General features: G+C 41.5%; 1 protein-coding gene across 8 annotated transcripts in view; it reads left to right on the forward strand.

Moving 5' to 3' along the window:
* The window catches only part of PCSK5 (proprotein convertase subtilisin/kexin type 5), a 250,017-nt gene that overhangs the window by 88,173 nt on the left and 140,972 nt on the right, over positions 1–20,872 (forward strand). For all 8 annotated transcript variants that reach the window (XM_051789299.1, XM_051789294.1, XM_051789297.1 and 5 more), the window contains 2 exons: positions 10,039–10,127; positions 16,650–16,822. In XM_051789299.1, coding sequence (XP_051645259.1) covers positions 10,039–10,127; positions 16,650–16,822 — 262 coding nt within the window. The remainder of the gene's footprint in view (positions 1–10,038; positions 10,128–16,649; positions 16,823–20,872) is intronic.

A 20,872-nucleotide genomic window follows, 5' to 3' on the forward strand; every position in this document is an offset into this window, starting at 1 on the left:
ATACCAGTACTTTGTCTTTATGCATAGGAAATATATTTATATGTAATTATGCTTAGAAAGGAAGTTGACAGTTATCAAAAACAGGCTGTTCAAGCACAGCCTATTAAAACATACCCCTGCTCAATCCCTCGCTGTTTTCTTCATTTGTTTACAAAGTAATTCCTGTGCTGCATATCTCTTAGAAAACCTCAGTAAATTACTCATATGCACAGAGCTGTTTGTGATGGGCTTGCATTGAAGTACTCTGAAACTGCTTTTTCCTTAAGTTTCCATTCTGAAAAGACTCATTGGTGACAGGTTGAAGTGGACTGAATTATAACATTGTAGTGTCATGAAAAGCTGGGGGTTTCAAATGCTCTAGTCCCCTAAGCTTTTTCTCTTCTTGATGAACTTGATGAAATGCAGGGCCTATTTACATGGCAGAAGCTTTTCAAATTACTAGAAATTGTTTTCACTACTTCTGAATATTTTCTTGCTCTAAACATTCAGAGGCAAGTTTAATTAGCCTTTATCTCCACGGTGTTGCTTGTTCCTTATGCCGCTGCCTCCTCCTTCTCCTTCATCATCTTCTTTTCCTTCTCCTTCTCCATCATCTTCTTTTATTACTGTACTGTGTGATATCAGCTTATGACATGATAACATCAAGGTCAGAGAGGGTCATTTGGGATGTCTATTCACTGTTGCTCTCCTACTCTTACCTTGGGCACTCTCTTTGGGAGTCCAATAAAAATTGTACCCAGTTGGTGGGGGAACAGAGGAGGATAATTTTCCCCAGCTTTTCACCCCGTTTTCTTCCTTCATGCCCATTACAATGGCTTTTGAGATTTTTTAATTCCCTTTGGATGTTAAGGAAAGCATGTACTTATTGCTAAGCCTTCCAGGTCCTCCTCAGTGTGGTCCACACCATGCATAGAGACAGGAAAGATTTCTAAGAAGCTTATTCAGAGGTCTGCCCTGAAGGCGGATAGTCATGAATGACATGGAATGTGGGAGAAAATTGGCCAGTTTGGCAGGAAGTTCTCCACTCCAATCACTTGGAAGTTCACCCCATCAGGACCTTTATCAGGACCCTGATAAAGTGACAGAATATTTGCAAGGAGAATACTATGGCAGTTCCATAGAGAAGCAACTTACTACAGTATACTGGGCTCTGACTACTATTTATCAGATTCTGTGCTTGTCAGTGGACAGCACCCTCAGTGAGAGGAGGAGGAAAGCAAATCAACAGCGACCATGACCACTCAAACTTCAGCTGAACCAAAGAAACAACCTATGCTGGTAGCAGTTGCCCCTATATAGAAGGAGAAATCCAAGACCAGATCAGTTTGCTAAGTGAAGCCTGAAGAAGAAAAAGGGCCCTAAGAACAGGAGAAGGAGGCAGAGCCAATCACCTGATCCCTATGCCCTTGAGCTGCAAGGTATGCGAGAATATTTCAGCTGCCGGTTGAGAGAGAGCCCCTGGTGACCTGGCTGCTCCGATGCTGGGATGTCACAGCCAATGATATGAAACTAGGTGGTAGTGAAGCCAGGCAATTGGGATCCTTGTCTCAGGATATGGACATTGACAAGGGGATTGGAAAGAGGACAGCTCTGGAGGTGACTGTCAACTGTGAGTACTCTCTCAAGGGTAATCCAGTAGTGCGCCCAAATAACAAGCAGTCCCCTGTAGATCCAGGTGAGTTCCAGCATACACAATCCACGTGGCAGAAGTTCCTGTGGAGTGTGCCATTTTCGTGTGCCAACTCGTTGGCATTGATGTTAGTGAAAGAAGGAGAGCAGTGCGTCAGGTGACTACCCAGCTCTAGCAATATGAATATAATCTCTTTTCCTCCCTACCGGCCTGCACCTTGTCTGTGGAAAGACTGTCCAAGACTGCGGACAGATTGGGAAGACTCAAGTAAGTTAGAGAGGAAATGTCTCATGCCCCACCAGTATGGACTGCAGTCTCTGCTATTGGGAACAAACGCCCCCTGATCAAGAGAGAGGGTACAAACCACGAAGTAACCTGTGGTGTTACCTGCATGACCAAAGAGACGACATGAGGCAGGGAGATGGAAAACGCACCTCTGCCCTAACAGCATGGGCACATGAGTTGAAAGGAAGAGCAACCACCACAGGAAAGCATAAATGCCACTCCAGTTTCAGTGGGCAAGTCCTCACACAGAATAGGAGGCCTGATTTTATCTCTGATTCTCTTTAAGGGATGTCCATTACTTATTTACAAGGAGCAAGCAACAAGTACTATGAACAGAACTAGAAGGGTCCGGCCTTCAACCAGGTGGAGGAAAGGAACGGTTGGATCTATTGGACTGGCTCATCAGACCCACAAGAGTAAAGGCTTTAGTTGACACTGGCAGATGATGTACCCTGATGCCATCAAGGTCTGTAGGGGAAAAATCCATCTCTGTTTCGGGGGTGACAGGGGAATCCCAACATCTGACTGTACTGGAAGCTGAAGGGAGCTTGACTGGGAATGAATGGCAAAAACACCCCCTTGTGACTGACCCAGAGGCCCCATGTAGCCTTGGCATAGATTATCTCAGCAGAGGGTATTTCAAGGATCAAAAAGGCATTGTTGGGCTTTTGAGATGGCTTCTGTGGAGACAGAGGAAATTAGACAACAGAATACCTTTCTGGGTCTCTCAGGGAACTCTTCTGCTGAGGCACTGCTGAGGGCCAAAGAACGACAGGTAGCGATCGCTACCACAGCAGTGCACTGTCGACAATACTGCACCAGCCGGGACTCTGTGACCCCCATCCATGAGATGATTCATGAATTGGAGAGCCAGGGAGAGGTCAGCAAGATTCACTCACTCTTTAATAGTCCCATATGGCCAGTGCATAAGTCCAGTGGAGAGTGGAGACTGACAGTAGACTGTCATTGCATGAAAGAAGTCACACCACCACTCAGTGCTGCTGTGTGAGATGTGCTGGAACTTCAGTACAAGCTGGAGTCCAAGGCAGCAAAGTGGTGCCACCATTGACATTGCTAATGTGTTTTTCTCCATTCTTTGGCTTCAAGAGTGCAGACCATTTTGCTTTCAGCTTGTGTGGTGTCCAGTACGCTTGGAAACGACTGCCCAAAGGATGGAAACACAGCCCTACTATTTGCCATGGACTGACCCAGACTGCGCTGGAAAAGGGTGAGGCTCCAGAACACTTGCAATACATTGATGACATCATTGTGTGGGGCAACACAGCAAAGGAAGTTTTTGAGAAAGGGGTGGAAGATAATTCAGGTCCTCCTGAAGGCCAGTTTGGCCATAAAGCAAAGTAAGGCCAAAGGACCTGCCCAGGAAATTCAGATTTTAGGAGTAAAGTGGCAAGATGGATGTCATCAGATTCCAACAGATGTGGTCAACAAAACAGCAGCTATTTCCCAAGCAAGCAGCAAAAAGGAAACAGAGGCTTTCCTAGGCATTGTGGGTTTACAGAGAGTGCATATTCCAGATTACAGTCAGATTGTAAGCCCTGTCTATCATGTGACCCACAAGAAGGTAATTTCAAGTGTGGTCCTGAACAAAACCAAGATTTTGAATTAATTAAACTAGAGATTGCTCTTGCAGAAGACCTTGGATCAGTCAGGACAGGACAAAATGTGAAAAATGTCCTCTACACTGCAGCTGGGGAGAACGGTCCTTCCTGGAGTCTCTGGCAAAAAGTACCAGTGGAAGCCCAAGGACAACCTCTGGGGTTCTGGGATTGGGGATACAAAGGATCTGAGACCTGTTACACCCCAACTGAAGAAGAGATACTGGCAGCTTATGAAGGGGTTTGAGCTGCGTTGTAAGTGGTTGGCACCAAAGCACAGCTCCTCCTGGCACCCCAACTGTGTTGGGCTGGATGTTCAAAGGGAAAGTCCCTTCCACACAACGTGCCACTGATGCTATGTGGAGTAAGTGGATCGCAATAATCACGCAATGAGCTCAAATAGCAAACCCCAGTCACTCAGGGATCTTGGAAGTCATCACAAACTGGCCCAAAAGCAAAAATTTCGGGGTAGTATCAGAAGAGGAGGAGGAGAAGGTGACACGTGCTGAGGAGGCTCCACCATGTAATCAGCTCTCTTTACTGGCAATTCCTACTGTATTGTAGAGATACATCAAAAATGGAATTTTTGATGCTCTATGGAATCTTACACAGTGAGTCACAGAAGGCTGCTGAGGGACAAAGAGGATCAAGTCAAGTTGAAGAGCTGAAAGCTATCCAGTTGGCTTTAGATACCACTTAACAAACTCGCAGATGGTAGCAAATGCTCTGTGGGGATGGAAAAAGATGAATTAGCAGCACAGAGGGAAACCCATCTGGGCTGCTGAATTATGGCAAGGCATCGCTGCCTGGGTAGAGAAGTTGGCTGTAAAATATGTCATGTAGATGCACTCCCAGGAGTTGGGCTACTGAAGAACATCACAACAATGGACAGGTGGATCAGGCTGTCAAGACTAAAGTGTCTCAGGTGGATCGGGACTGGTAACATAAGGGTGAATTATTTCTGACTTGTTTGGCCCAGGACACCTCAGGTCATCAGGGAAGAGGTGCAATGAACAGATGGGCTTGTGACAGTATTTCCCAGGTTTTCCATTACTCTGAAACATGTGCTGCACTCAAGCAGGCCAAGTGGGTTAGGCCGCTGGGGTATGATGAACAATGGTCAAAATATAAATATGGGGAGGCCTGGCAGATTGATTGTATCACACTTCTGCAAACCCGCAAAGGCAAGCAGTACATGCTTACAATGGTAAAAGTATCCACTGGTGGTTGGAGACATACCCTGTGCCTCACACCCCTGCCTGGAGCCTTGAAAAGCAGGTTCTGTGGCAACATGGCACCCCAGAAAGAATTGAGCTGGACAGCTGGATTCATTTCAAAAATAGCCTCAGAGACACCTGGGCCAGAGAGCATGGAATTGAGTGGGTGTATCATATTCCCTATCATGTACTCACCTCTAGGAAAACTGAATGGTACAATGGACTGTTAAAAACCACATTGAAAGCAATGAGACCTTCAAGCATTGAGATCTATACTTAGCAAAGGCCACCTGGTTAGATAACACTGGAGACTCTACCAATAGAGCTGACCCTGCCCAATCAAAACCTCCACATACCATAGAAGGGGATTAAGTCCCCATGGTGCACTTGAGGAATGTGTTAGGGAAACCTACCTCAAGCAAAGACAAACCCATCTGTGGGATTGGTTTTGCTCAAGAACTTGAGTGCACTTGGTGGGTAATACAGATGGATGGGGAGACATGATGTGTACCTCAAGGAGATTTGATTTTTGGGGGAGAACAGTCTGTATTTTCAATTCTGTACTATTGGTTACTGAATGACACTGCCACTGGATGACATAACCATGGACAATGAGTATGGACTGCTCCAGATATACCAGTCGTGAGCTCCTGATCCAGTTTACAACCTCCTGACAGCACACCAGCCCTGGAAGCCCCAGAAGACATCTAGGATGGATAGAACCCACAGTCATGGACTAAATAAAGTCAGCAGACACCTTGGAGGAACAGCAGTTCACTATGGAAATGATATCTGTGCTTGTGTATATATGTATATAAATGTATATAGTTGGAAGGTGTAGGCTCTGGGATAATGTCCTGGTTCTGGCCAGGACAGGGTGAATTTTTGAAGCAGCCAGGAGGAGGCATGTCTGGGACACGGAGGTTGTTCTATACCACCTCACATCACTGTCGGGGCAGGGAAATGGGACTGTCTTCCAGGGGGGAGGAGTTTCTTCTGGTCAAGAAAACATGGTTGAGGGAGCCATCTGATATTGTGTCAAGGGGAAGGCGGAGCGTTCCATCTGAATCATTACTCTTCTTATACCCTCTATTCATTAACATTGTTGCTAATACTGTTCATTTTCTTATTAGTGTTTCCAGTAAATTGTTCTTATCTCAACCCATGATCTTTGCATTTTGCAATTTTCCAGTTCTCCTCTCATCCTGCCACAGCAAGGAGGGGAGGGGAAAACAGGGGAGCAAGAGCATCAGTGTGGTTTGGAGAGTCTTAGTGAGAGCACTGAGTTGGGGAGTACCATTCCTAAAGCATGACAAATTATTACTTAAGGGACCCATAAAAGATAACCTATTAAAAACAAATTAAGTTTCATATATTATTAATTCATACAGTGGGAAGTGATTGTAAGTGCACTTTTATACATATGACCTTGAAATAATTAAAACAACTTTTTTTATTTCCATTTTAAATGTGGAATGCAATTAACAGCGTATCATCAGTGTTAAAGACAGAAGAGAAGAAAGTATTAAACATCTCTGCCTTTTCTATGTCCCTTTTTGTGAGACTCTTCTTACTGTATAATGGGCCAATGTTATTTCTGTGCAGTGCCTTTTGCTATTGACATATTAAAAAAAGATTTTGATTTTCTCCACAATATTGGCCAGCTTTAACTCTAATTGAGCTTTGGCCATATGAATTTTCTCTGTACAGTGGCAAGCAGCATCTCTTTATTCCTCTCATGTCATTTGACCTTGCTTCCACTGGCCATACACTTTCTTTCTTTGCCTTTGCTCTGGAAGAAGATCCCTGCTCAGTCAAGCTGACTTTCTACTTTGTCTGCTTGACTTCTGATATTTTGGAATCGCCTGCTCCTGTTCTGTTAGGCAGTGGTACTTAAAAAGTGACCAGCACTGATGGACGCCAGCACCTTCAAAAGTGTTTTCCCACGGAATCTTACTGACTACTTCCTTAAGCAGCCTGTATCTGATTTCCTCATATCCAGGATTGAAGTTTTGATGGCACTCTCCTGTTATCAGAGATTGCTGCATGGTTTCTGTGGCCAAAATGATCACCTATTGCCACTTAAATCAAGAGCCCCTCTCTTTTGACAAATCAAATCAAAGCAACAAATCAAGGAGGGCAGCTTTTCTAGTCATCTCTCTTAGTACCTGTACCATGAAGTTATCATACAGGTATTTTAGGAATCTTTTGGGCCTGTTTGTATGAGCTGTATGGTATTCCCAGTTAATATCTGGGAATTGAAGTCCCCCATAAGGACAAGGCAGTCGATTTGGAGATGTCCCTTAGTTCCTTAAAGATTTAACTCATCACTGTCATCATTCTGGCTGGATGGCTTATGGTAGACCTCCACAATTACATCAACTTTGTTTGTCCCTTAGTCCTCATGCCAAGGCTCTCTATGTGGCATTTCCAACTGCAGGTGCCATACATTCCAGCCCTTCCATTACATATACTACTACTACCCTGTCTTGCCTGCCCTTCCTTATCCGTCCTGCAGAGCCTGTAACCATCCACCATGGTACTTCAGTCACAGAACTCATCCCACAAGGTTTTGCTTATGCCAATGATGCCATCTCTCTTGGACTGGGTCAAAGCTTCTGTCTCCTCTTGCTTGTTTCTCATGCAGGATACGTTGGTGCTAGGAACATTTCAAGTGCAGTTCATTGTAGCCAACACATTGGGAAGCAGACTGAAGGATCTCACTAGCACTAAGTCCCTCAAATTTTGGTGTTCCACTGCATTATCACTGGCAAGCCTGATTTTGTCCCCTTCCTCCTTCCAATCTAGTTTAAAGCTCTATCAGTCGGCCCTACTAACTCCAGTGCAAAAAAGAAAATGGCATCCCATCAGGTGTTAGTAGAAGTGGTGTTGTGTGCTGTACTTGACCCTGGGGTGACTAGTGTGTTTGATGATAGAGTGGAAATCTAACCCTCTCAACCAGGGCTCATAGGATGTAGCTGTCGAAGTAGCAGGTATCCCTGTACTTGGAACCAAGGAGATGTTTGAGCTGTTTCTGCCATTCTTCTTCAGAAACTCTCCCTCCTCCAAGTGTGGCTTCTATCTGTCCACTTTCTCTACTGAAAAACCTTCCTCCCATCACTGCTTCTCAAACTTGGTACCCATGAGGGATTTCTTGGCAATACGACCTCCCTCTGGGAAGCTGCAGCTTCGCCACATGCGTTTCACCAGGCAGGGAATGATTTATTAATAAATTATTTGCACTGAGGTGATGTGTGGAGGCATTTCTATATTTCCAGAGTGTAGTCGTACGTGCTTTGGTATTTGAGTGATAACACCTCAAAACTTATATTGACACCCAACAAAATCCTAATGAGAAGAAGGGATGTTTGGGAATTGGATCTTGTAAAGAATTCTTAAGACAGACATTTTCCTTTAAATATTAATGCATTTTTAAAAGACACTACTTCAAACACAGAGCTATTTACTGAAGCTATTTACTTCAGGCTTTTCAAAATAATTCAGCAAATGGATAAGACATTGGTTTATCAATTAAAGTCAAATAGGCTTTCTTCAAATGAAGAAGAATTAGGCTTTAAAATTAGTCTTCATATGAAAAATAAGCTTCAAATTTAGTCTTGAAAAATGTTCTGGTCAAGTTTGGCGACCAGATAATGAATTCTGACAGATAAATAGGAAATTAGTTGAGATATACATATAATTGTGAAACCTTTATCCAGCTTTAGTATTTATCAGTATACAACTTGTCACTTTGATTTTGTGAATAAAGATTACACTTTTCTCATAGATTATGTGTATCTTACTTGTCTAATAAATGAAATGATCTTCTTTGAAATTCTAACAGTTTAGCATTGCTTAATTTTTTTTGTTTCCTCTCTTTTTTTCCTAGGCCTATTTGTTATTTTTCTTGTTTTATATTAATTTATTCCAAACAAGTTATCTTAGTGTTTCCCATTTAAGTGTCTCAAAAAGATAGCGGGAAGAAGTTATGCTAATAATAACGAAATAAGGAGTGACTCTACCCAAAACAAGCTCTACTAGGGGAAAGCAACACTGATTCTTGTCTGTTAAATAAGCATCACCTTTACTTCAAACACACTTGTGTTCTCCAGATGTGTGTGTAAGCAGTCTGTCAACCAGCACCAGCAGAAGAGTGCCTGTGTACACAACTGACCTTTGTTAGCCTTCTCTAAAGCTTACTATGTTGTTATTTATTTTTTGCTTTGACTTTTTAAACTTCTTTCTTTATGGGTACTGAAGCCTTATATTATCTTGATATCTTTGTCTCATCGACTCCCCATCTCTTTTCCTGTCTGGTCTGAAACTCTGTATCTCCTCTCCACAGCACATCTCTAAAGTTCCCTGCCTGCTCCTTCTTGCTTGTGTCACATTTCTGCAATGGAGCTGCTTAACTGCACAAGGGTGAGGGCATGATTTACTGGTAGAAAACACACTGTGAAACCCATGTTGCCACAAAAATCACAAAAAGCAGGGACTGCTTTCCTGCCATGGGGACCTTATGGATGACCACTGTCACCTGGTAGAGAGCATGGATCAGGGGTGGGCAAGGCATACAACTGGGGCTTTGCACAGTGGGGAAGGGACTGAGCAAAGACTGGAGATTTTGTGTTTTCCTTCAGCAGCTTCTTGAGATTGTACACTTGCAGTCCAACTCTGCTTCCAGGCCCATAGTATACCTCTACTGGTGAAGGGTGCTTCGGACATTTTTTCTGCTTCTAGAAAGACAACAGGCTTGCAGAGTTGGCCCAAGGCACAACCAAGGCATGCCTATACAGAAGCTTTGAGCATACCTGGCATACAGCCAGTCTTAGGCTTATCTCTAAACAACAGTGTGGGCATTAGTGCAATCTCGTCTTCCTTGGGGAAGAGCATGCCCGCTAGAGGTTGGGTAGAGATACACATACTAGCAATACAAGTGGTTGTGAGCGAATGCTGGACAGACATTTTGTCTAAATGTAAGATCTGGTTCAAAATCAAGAACTGATATCTAAGACTCCTCTCTGTTGCTGTGAATTACGTATCCTCACTGTATGTCTTTATTATAAAGTGTTTGTGTTTCCAGTAGGCATGAAGAATTTAATGTGATTGCGGTAATGATGTTAAAATGTGTTCAGAGGAATACTGTAACATAGGTCTAAATTGCTATAAGGGCTTGAGTAGTGCAAGACATTGTGGATAGTTGTGCATTTAGCGTCTAAGAATAACCAAAGTCCAAGACTTCAATCCCAGTGGTTTATGCTTACTTGGAAAAATGTTTGTCTGACTGCAGGCATGGAACCCGTTGTGCTGGAGAAGTGGCAGCCACGGCAAACAACTCACACTGCACAGTAGGAATCGCCTTTAATGCCAAGATTGGAGGTATGTGAAACAATCTCCCACCAAAACGAAAAAAATAATCAAAGAGCCATTTGTGATAAATGGTGCATTCAGACCCTTCTCAACAAGAGAAGGAGATTTGTATGGACAACAAACCTAGCTGTGTTAGCAAGTAAAGCTCATTTGTGGAGTGGTTGTTCAGTATCAGTACTGAAGGAGTTTGTGTGCAGTGGCCCTTCTGCAGTGCTCTCTGGAACACTGCCTCTCAGTACAAACCAAAAAAATAGAAAGGTGAGGCTTTTGATGGAAACACAAACCCCAGAATTAGGACATTTGAGTTTTCTCGCATATTCAGAGCTCTAAGCGGTGAACTTTGACAAACCATAAGTAAATGCACACATCAGGAATATTGCCTTGCATATTGTTTCCAAAAAAACACTGTCAAAACATGATGCATTATTGTGTTGTTTGGCTGTGGTTGGAGAGAATGTTCTTTTGATCCCTCTATATGATCAGATTATTGCCTAGAAAACAATATTCAATCGCACATTTTTGTTCATTCAGCCAAGAGTTCCGAGAGGTTTCTGTGAATTCATAGTCATTGGCTGCTCAGTAAAGATCTTTAGTTTAGTTTGTGGTGATGATTATCAGGATGTCATCTATATGTCTCCTAGGATGTAGCCTCTCTGTGACAGGTTGTAACACTTCTAGTGAAGTTTTATCCTGAACTTTAGATGAAGTCATGGGATTGGTATATTGGCTTTCAGTAGAAAGACCTGTAGCTCAAACTCATTAACTGTTGATTTTTGAAATAGAGCCTAAAATAGAGCCCATCTGTGAAAACAGAAGCATGTTTACCTATATATACACCAGAGAACAGTTCAAAAATATGAGCAGGCAGAGTTGAGGCCATGTTTCTGCAATTAATAATACTGCATCTATTCTCTACTAGATCAGTACAAGTTTGATCCAAATCAAATGTGAGCGCATCTGCATTTCAAATTAGCCAAAGCACACATCAACATCCTCATGTCAGCTTTCTGTTTTCCTGCTGGCTTCAAGAGGGTAGACAATACCTGATCCAGTGTAAGTGTTGTGGGTTGACCTTGGCCGGATTCTAGGCACCTACTAAAGTCGCTCTGAGCTGGGAGAAGTCACACAGGCAAAACAAACTCAACTTGGGGTTAATACTAAAAATTATTACTAATAGGATAAGATCTAAAGAGTGAGAAATAAAACAGTCTTAAACACACTTTCCACCCACCCCTCCTTCCTTCCATGTTCTCCCTCCTCCCCCTGCAGCAGTGCAGGGAAACAAGTCCACCCCTCGGGCAACAGTTCTTCCAAATCTGCTGTCCCGTAGGTCACTCTTCCATGGGCTACAGGGGGACAGCCTGTTTCACCATGGTCTTCACCACGGGTTACAGGGAGGGGCCACAGCTCTGAGTCCTTCCCCTGCTCCGTGGGGTCCCTCCCACAGGTAGCAGTCCTTGACAGACCTCTCCAACACGGGTCCATCCCTTAGGCAGTAGTTTTTCCATATTTACTGTCACAAGAGTCACTTCTCCTCCTATGAAGGATGCAGTCCTTCATAGGATGCGCTGTACTGTTGTAGATCCCCCATAGAGTCCTACCCGGGAATAACCTGCTCCACAATGGATTTTCCTCTCCATGGGCCACAAGTCTCTTGAAGGACTCTGCTCCATCCTGGGCCTTCCACGGGGGGTAATAGCCTTCTTCCATGCATCCATCTGCTCCTGCATGGGCTTGGCTGCACCGCAGCAGGCCGCCCCAGCCCAGTCCGGCTCGACTGGCCCGGGGAGGGAAAGGGAGGGCAATGCCCGCCGGCAGGGGCCACTCTGCCACCCTGGCCTAGCCTGCAGGGCACCCACTCCACCCCCCCTCGCAGTTCACCTTGGGGGCTTTGGTGCTCACGGTGCTGTTCAGCTCCTTAGGCAGGATGGGCTCCAGCATGGGCTGCTTGCAGGGCGGGCCCGGGAGCTGCAGAGCCACTCTCCATGGGGCCGCATGTCCCGGGCCCGGCCCCGGCACCCCTTCGCAGGGGCCACCGGTGCCTGCTCCGGGCTAGGTGCCAAGAGGCCTTGGCTGGGCTGCCACTGCCTTCCCCCCAACCTTCCCCCGTCCTCGCTGTGGGGGAGGCGGCGGAGCCACCCGGGAGCTTTGGTCAGCTCTCCCCTGGCTCAAAAAATTCTTATGCACAACAGCTTATTCTTAAATATGTTATCACAGAGGCGTGATTATTGCCTCTCCCTTGGCCAGGAGTAGGAAGTCCCTCCTGTAGCCAGCTATCACTGGGGGGAAGACTTCTAGCAGCTTCTAACCAAAGCCACCCTAGGTAGCCACCCCTGCTACCAAAAACCCAGCCACTTCAACCCACAACAATAAGGTCAGAGTGATGCAGGAAAAAAAATTCCCCTCAGGTGGAGAGCCTGCCTGCACAAAACTACTACCCTGTGAGAAGGATTTAGAAAATCAGAACTGGTCAAGCGAGTGAGTTTATGGCAGATGAACAGGTTGTCTCCTGTGGACATGGCATTTCGCCATGTACCAGCAGCTATGAAATCAGATTTGTTGAGTTGTCAAACCAGAATCAGAAGAGACTTAGTGCACTGATAGAGATAAGAGATGGCTTCTGGAGAAGTTTCATTTGTGAATGGAATAGTCACACAACTTGCAATAGCTTTGGCATGGCCTTGATGTTAAGCTTCCTCTTCCTTAAGTTGAATTTACTTAAGAGTTTTGCTGCTGCTGACCTATATTTGGTGTGCTTCAGAACAGCCATAAGCTACACATTTAAATGTGCAATGGCTATGTTCCTCTCCACAGGCCAGATAAAGAGTAAAAATATCAAATCATATCATGCTGAACTAGTATTCAGCTTGCTTGTTTCCCAGGGATTTAAAGACCGTCCTGGGGCTTTCTTGAAGAAGAAACTAGAGTTAAGGTAAAGCAATTGCATTCTCCTTGCATAGAGGAGCACCTGCTGACAGATTGTGATGTTGAATTTGCTCCATCAAGATAAGTATTTTTTACTTCAAACCAAAAAGCATCTCTGGACACATAAGGGATCCAAAGGAGATAAAGCAAAAGGGAAAAAAGTCTGTTCCATCAAATACTGGCAGGTGAACAAATCCAATTAATGATCTTTATGATCGGAAGTTGTTAACAAGGCACCCATCAATAATGTTCCCTTTTTTCCTAAATGTGTTTGTCCTCCTTTTCTTATTTCTGAACATTTAAAAACTTCTGACAACAAATAGGTAAAAAACAGGATTCTTAGAAAGTCTAAGCTTTCTCTTAAAATGGTGTGAGGATGTAATCTGCTGAAGAGAAAATTTGAGTAAAATTACAGTCTGGACCTTCAGTTTTTTACAGGTTGTGACAAGTTTCTTATGAAAAATTGTGAAAGTTTTTGCTTAGCTAAGCTGCAGTCCCTTTTACTACAAGACAAACCAGTGCACTAAAGGGCTAGATCATTTTTTCGGAGTTATTCTCTGCAGTAATCACACAAAACAAGTTACCATGTACAGAGCTTGTGAGACTTTTTATAGGAAAGATTGGTTAGCATACTATTATTGTCGCAAACTGATTGTGGAAATTGCAAAGCATCTGTGGGGATTTGGGTGCTTAGCTACCTGGCTGGGCTCAAGTCCTGATGGGAAAACAGTTACACTGAATTATGGCACAACGGGTGTATACTGTCATCAGTTGATGAGGAATTAGTTTAGCTATTTCTTTAAGTTTAAGGCAGATGCTGATTAAAAACAAGCATTTTAAAAGAAAACTTCCTTTGAGCTCAGTTTTGCATGTTTTCTGTGATTCACTGAAATTTTGTTCTGAGTAAAATGCCACTTATAATTTGGGAATTACTGCAAATGTTTGGAAAAGTTTGCAGGTCTCTAAAGTCTTAGGCAGAACAGTCTGCAAATGCAGTCTTTTAATTGCCTTCTGGACAGCTTTTGTTGCCCTATCACCATGTGCCAAATGCAATATGAAGGTTTTGTGATCAGCAGAATTAAGTACTACAGACATTGGGAAGAGGGAGGGAGAGAGGGAGGAAGGAAGGAAGGAAGGAAGATTATTTTCATTGTAAATAGCCAGTGAGATGTCTGTTATTCAAAGTCATCTTTCATAGAATCACAAAATCATTTAGGGTGGAAAAGAGCTCCTAAGACCACTGAGTCCAACCTTTGACTGATCACCACCTTGTCAACTAGACCACAGCACTTAGTGTCTCATCTAGTCATTTCTGGCACAGCTTGAGGCTGTGTCCTCTCATCCTGTCACTAGTTGCCTGGTAGAAGAGGGCAACCCCTATCTTGCTACAGCCTCCTTTCAGACAATAGTGGAGAGTGATAAGGTCTCCCCTGAGCCTTTTACCCAGATTAAACACCCCAGCTCCCTCAGTCATTCCTTGTATGACTTACTCTCTAGGCCCATCACCAGCTTTGTTGTCCATTTCTGGACATGCTCCAGCATCTCAATATCTTTCTTGAAGTGAAGGGCCCAGGACTGGACACAGAACTTGACATGCAGCCTCACCAGTGCCCAGTACAAAAGTACAGTCACTTCCCTAGTCCTTCTGGCCACACAGTCTTGATACAAGCCAGGATGCTGTTGGCTTTCTTGGCCACCTGGCTGCACTGCTGTCTCACGTTTAGCTGGCTGTTGACCAGCACATCAAGGTCCTTTTTCCTGGGCTGCTTTCCAGCCACTCTTCCTCCAGCCTGTAGCGGTGCCTGGGGTTGTTATGACCCAAGGGCAGGACCTGGCACTTGGCCTTGTGGAACCTCACACAGTTGATCTTGGCCAACAGCTTTGAAGCATGTCTGTCCGTTGTTAGCCAGAGAGAACAACACTTAAGTCACAGCCTTGTTGCTGTTGGTTTAGAGTAGACCACTTCACCATCAGCAAAAAAATTCTGGTGTGAATTAATTCAGGTGCCAGTGGCAGAATTTGGAATTACTGTTCACCAGTTGTATATAGCATTTAGACTTGCTACACAGTTACAGAGCCATAAAGGAAAGTTTTATTTTCCTTCTTTCAAAACCAATGTACCTTTATTGTCTTTATTTAGAACTGATTTTTTAATTATTAATATTTTAGTGTGCTTTAAAGAAATTGAGAACACAACTTCCATCCAGCATTAATTTTCTTAGATTATTCTGAGGTAGAAAAAAAACCTCACTAGAATCCCAGAGCTGGTTTAATGACTCTTTTTCATAAAGTCCATAGTGCGATCACAGTTTGTGAAAGTTTATTATCTCACAAAACATGGGCAGCTTTTGTGTGAACTGAGAAATACAATCACTTTTCATTTTTGAGTCAAATAGAGTAAGGAAGAAGATAAGTCCTCTTTCAACAAAGCAACCCCTATGCCTTTTGTTAATTGGAAGTTAAATTCTTGGTAAACAAGAAAAGTTTCTTTAATCTGAGCTCATAAGCAAAATGAAATGTGTCTGTATTTAAAAATATGTAAATTTGGCCTATAAATAGCAGTGACCTTTTAAAGGAGATGGCATCTGGCTTGTTCATTTTGGAAGTAATAATTCCTCTGTATTATCATACAGTTATATTAAATTTTAATTTTATATTTAACCTCCCTTTGATCACATCACACTAACTGTATGTAGGTCCTTTTTCTTGTTCAGGTTAAAACTGGCATTGGTGGTTTTATCAGTCAGATTTAACTGTACTCAAAGTGTTAGAGTTAGTGAAAAGAACAACTTCCAGTCTTTCTCGGTTTTCAGATTTTAACCTACTTTATTCAGTCTAGTAATCTTAAAACATCATGAGGCCTTTCACTTTAGAAGTGCTGACACATTGACTTGTCCAAAGCCACATGAATAGATTCTTTTAACACAAGATTTTCAGATTATACCTTAAAAAAGCAGCTTCTGCAAGAGAAGGATATTCACAATGTTGTAATTTCAGGTTGAATAATGTTACATATTTATTCATAACTTCCTGTAGTTGCCTTGCTGTGCTGTGTGGTACTTGTTGTGTACAACAAGAGTTCTCCCCAGTTTCTTCCTTGTGGCCTCATACATGAAGGAATAATCCCAAGGTTATTTGTCAGTAGAGATCCTTTTATTACATCTGTTGACATGGTTAGAACTGTGAATGACTCAAAGTAGATGCTGCCGGTTCAATGCAGTATAAAACGAGAAAGAAAATAATTTGTTATCTTTAAGTGACACATACAAACATTTCAAGGTTCAAGTATTTTTAAAATTTTCTTTAGCCTAAAACTCTGCTGTGGAACTTTGAAGGCTGTATAATGGATAAATGACATGTGGATAATTTTTAAAACATGAAGAAGGACCAAAATATTTCAACCTTTTTGTATTTTTTTCATCAAGAGATATTTTTCCATGGAAAAATATATATCAAAACAGATTTTTTGCTTCTTTTCTCTAACAACAGTAGAAATTCTTATAATCTTTCATTCCAATGTTACACACGACGATTTTCCCCAGGGGAAAACAAATAAGAAACATTCTGAGTTGGTCAGTCCTGTTCATTGTATCTTTTGTTCTGAAGGTGTACGGATGCTGGATGGAGATGTGACAGATATGGTAGAAGCAAAGTCTCTAAGCCTTAATCCCCAGCACATCCACATTTACAGTGCCAGCTGGGGGCCTGATGACGATGGTAAGACTGTGGATGGTCCTGCTTCTCTAGCACGTCAGGCCTTTGAGAATGGCATCAGAATGGTAAGTTCGCATCGAAGTGCATCTCCTGGATCTACTCTCATGTGCAAGTAAAAGGGTACTTGTGCCCAGTATGTGCAAGTGCACAGCATAGGGAAAAGGAAAGGATTCTGAAGGAAAGAAGAAAACTTCCTTTGCATAAAACTAAAAATGCATTTTCCTTTGATAATGACCTGGTAGTCAGTCCTGAGGTATCAACTCTGTTCATTTTCAATTGAAATACATCATCGTCAGTGTCCTTAAAACTACTCTGAGGTAGTGATGTAATTCTACAAAAATAAGATGACTGAAAAATGCTACTTTGCACAGCAGTGCCAGCTCATCAAATCTGAGTTGTAAGGAAATTCTAAAGCAAAACCTTTGACTGCTTTTCTTTCTGTCTTCCTTCCTTTCATTCGTTTCACTTATTTCTTAGTATAAGAAGTTGAGGTCTAAAGAAAGTCTAAAACCATGTTTCTCGGAGAACTCACAATACTGTGATTAAGGAGACACTAATGGAACTGCAGAATGCAGGAGAACTTGTCCAAAAAAGTTTTATGTTTAAACGTGTATATGTGTTAGTTTAAATGTCATATTTCCTGTAGGGAAGACAACTGTGAAAAGTTCAGCCTGAATTTCTGTACCAGAAGGACTCAACCATTTCCTTATTGAAATCTCAAAGCACTCAAACTGGGAATAAATGTGATATAAATCAAGAATGTGGAATAATTTGCTAAGAACATGAATCTTGCCTACAAACATTATTGTTCCATTGTTATTATTAGCAGTAATATGAGAAGATACCCTACAGAACTGAGATGAATTTAATTTTACCATTGTTCTATATATTCTAAGTAAGTACTGGTCTATAGTGGAAACACAGTATTTAATTTTAAAATTCGGAGGTAGTCTTTTTCTGATAACAGTGTGGAAAAAGTATGCTACATTTTTTTGAGAAATACTAGAAGTCATATTTAATGCAAGTCAAATTATTATTTTTGCAATTTATTTTCTATTTCATTTTATCAGCATCTTATTCTGCCTGTAGGTGCCCATGAAGAGTTGAGTAGACCTAAATATTTCCATATTTGGATATTTTGTCTGGCTCTGACTACAAACCCATTTTCATTTCTACTCAAGAAATAGAAGTTCTTTTTAAAACTTACATGAAAATGTACTGATAAGAAATGCAAAACATTTAAGGTTACTCTCTAGTTTTCATCCTTTAAAATATAATATAGACTGAAAGATTGTAAATGTATGTTGCAATTACCACCTTCCCTAATAGGCTGTTTCCAGACCAAAATTACTTCAAGATGAACCTGTTCTCTTTTTAATAAACTGTGCCTTCCCATGTTCAGGCAAAGGTATTTTTTCTATATTTCATTTCACTGTCAGAAGCTGTGTCATTTTAAAAGATGGTGGCAAGTGGAAGAAGAAAAGATTAGTTTTCTTTTTTGGAGAAGAAAAGATTAATTTCCTTTTTAATAAAATATTCATAAAATGAGATCGTTGTTCAAGGTTGTGACTAGATACACAGCCAAACATAGATTTCCCTAAGCAGTCACAGTAATTGTGCAATAATAATAGGGAGACAAATGTGCTTATGTTGTGTCCAGATCTTGACTTCCCTTTTTCAGAAATATTGAACTGAATATACTGAGCATCTAGGATAGCATCTGCGGTGTAAATTAAAATAAGATCAGTACAGGAAACTTTGACAAAACCTTCTTTCTGATCTACAGGAAGTTTCAAGATCAGTATTCTTAATTTATTATGCATATACATGTACAACTGTATATCACATTTTTAAAATGGAGCAGCAGAGGGAATTATCAAGAATTTTTAAAAGCATCTGAAAAGTAAATTATGCCCTCTTGTTTAATTAGGAAAATCAAAGGTAGTGCTGAATAATAACTTTGAGTAAAGTATAAGTGAATTGAATTATTAATTTAATTTATTATAGTCATTAAGTAAAAATGAAATGGATGCAAGAGCCACTGTTTTTTGTTGAGTTTGCTGAGAGACTGGGATCCATTTAAAAAATGTCTGGTTTATCTTAAGTGCATATTATTCCGATTAACAGCTCGTGCAGAGTGTTTTATAAGTATTATTATTTTGAAATCTGCTGAGCTATTATGATTGCTCCTTCCAAATCCTGCAGATAATAACAAAGATGACTGCATAGTTTTTCTATAAAGTTACACAGAGATAATATATGCCTTGAATTAAAATAGAAAAATCTATTTAAAGAAAGGTTACTCAGGGTAAATGAGTTTATTAAATGACAGCCTAACCCATAAGTTAAATATGCTTTAAAAATTCTGCCCAGGATCAAGGTAAAGGAAGAGGAAACCAGTTTTTAAACCTGTCTCAAGTACCATCATTTTGTGTAATCTCTAAGGGTATTTTGTTTAATTCTATTAAATTTGCATACTTGAGTTCGAAGAGAAAGCTTAGAGACTCTACTACCAAACAATTTCTATGCAGATACAAAACTCCCTTTATATCATACTTTCAGTTGACAAGGTCCTTTCTTGAAAATAGTATAGCCATAAGGGTGGAAAATTTTCAAGGCTTGTGTTTTCAATACCAATGTATTAGAAGTATTAGACCTAAAAATCTTTAAAAATCCATTGTAATCATGCAGAACATGCCTGAAAAAATATCTGACAAAGGGTGGTCTATCCAGAATTAATATATTGAATATCACATTTAACCCTCTGTTCAAGAACAAACAGGCTTAGCATTGCAAAACATGATTATGGTTAAATCATGTAATAAGACTGTGCTGAATCTGGGACAAAAGAGAGAACACAAAAGCCTTTCCTTGATTCAGAAAGATAAAATCTTAAGTACCATTAGATTTTAAGATGCCTGTCTGTATCTCTCACAGTCTATAAGTACAATGCTGTACGCAGTTGAGGGACTTGGTCTTGCTGATTCATGGCTCTGCAGTGCAGCATTCAGGCTGGTTCATTTGTATTCATACAAATAAGCCTGTTATTCTGGGATAAGTGTCAACATCACTTGGAGAGGAATGCATTTCAGATATTCAGACTTGTTCTCTCACTGCTGTTTGGCAAAGACCTTATAGTCAAGTTTCTGGACACGTGACCCCTGTGGATGTTCTGTGTTGCAGGGTTTAGAAAATCTAATAGGTCACCTCTCCAAACATCTCACCAGCTGCATGCTTGTTCATTCTGTAGTACCCATAAGAAAGTACAAATCAGCAACAGGGCAGGTCATCCTTAATATAAACTAAGAGGGTGGAGAGGAAGGGAAATCCACGTGGAAACTTTTGGCACAGAGGCCTTCATCTTATTGCCATGACACCATTCTGTTAAGCAAGCTGGACACAAGCCAAATATTTGATGGACATTAATGACCAGATTCTGTGTGGCTGAACCTCTTGTGCAAACTCAGCTTGATGCCTTGCCTCCCATCATCACTGCCCCTTCTCATCTGTCTCGCTTCACCAACTTTGGCTGCAGAGTGTGTTCAAAGTGCTTGCTGGGAGCAGAAAGGCTGTCTCACAATCACTACAGAAGCCTCCAACCCACATGCAGGAGAGAGGAAGAAAAACAAAAAAAGGGAAAGGAAAAATTAAGGAAAATAATTTCACATTTTATTATTATTGTTGTTGTTATTAGTATTATTGCTGCTACTACTACTACTACTACTACTACTACTACTACTACTACTACTACTACTACTACTACTACTACTACTATATGGTTCTGCTCCAAAAGTAGCAAGAGATTGCTGATCATTTGCAAGTGTCCAGACAAAAGTGATACTCCCTGTGTTGTACCCCAGATGTTTCTATTAAATTTATTTGTCTTACCATCACATCTTTTCATCATTCTGAGTAGGATGTGTTGCCTACACAAAGTGGAGTTATTCTATTTTGCTTTGCCTGAGAATTGCATTACAAAAATCAGAAGTTACCTCAGGAAGACTTCTAGTCAAATGTGTCAAAATATTTTCCAAAATGTCTATTCTTTAATACATTTAAAGTGATGCACAGAGGTTTAGATGAGATTTTTAAAAACTGTGTATTGTGTTTACTCA

Source organism: Manacus candei, unplaced genomic scaffold (genome assembly GCF_025592945.1).
Source record: "Manacus candei isolate 608988 ecotype Guabito, Panama unplaced genomic scaffold, ASM2559294v1 h1tg000027l, whole genome shotgun sequence".
Lineage (NCBI taxonomy): Eukaryota > Metazoa > Chordata > Aves > Passeriformes > Pipridae > Manacus > Manacus candei.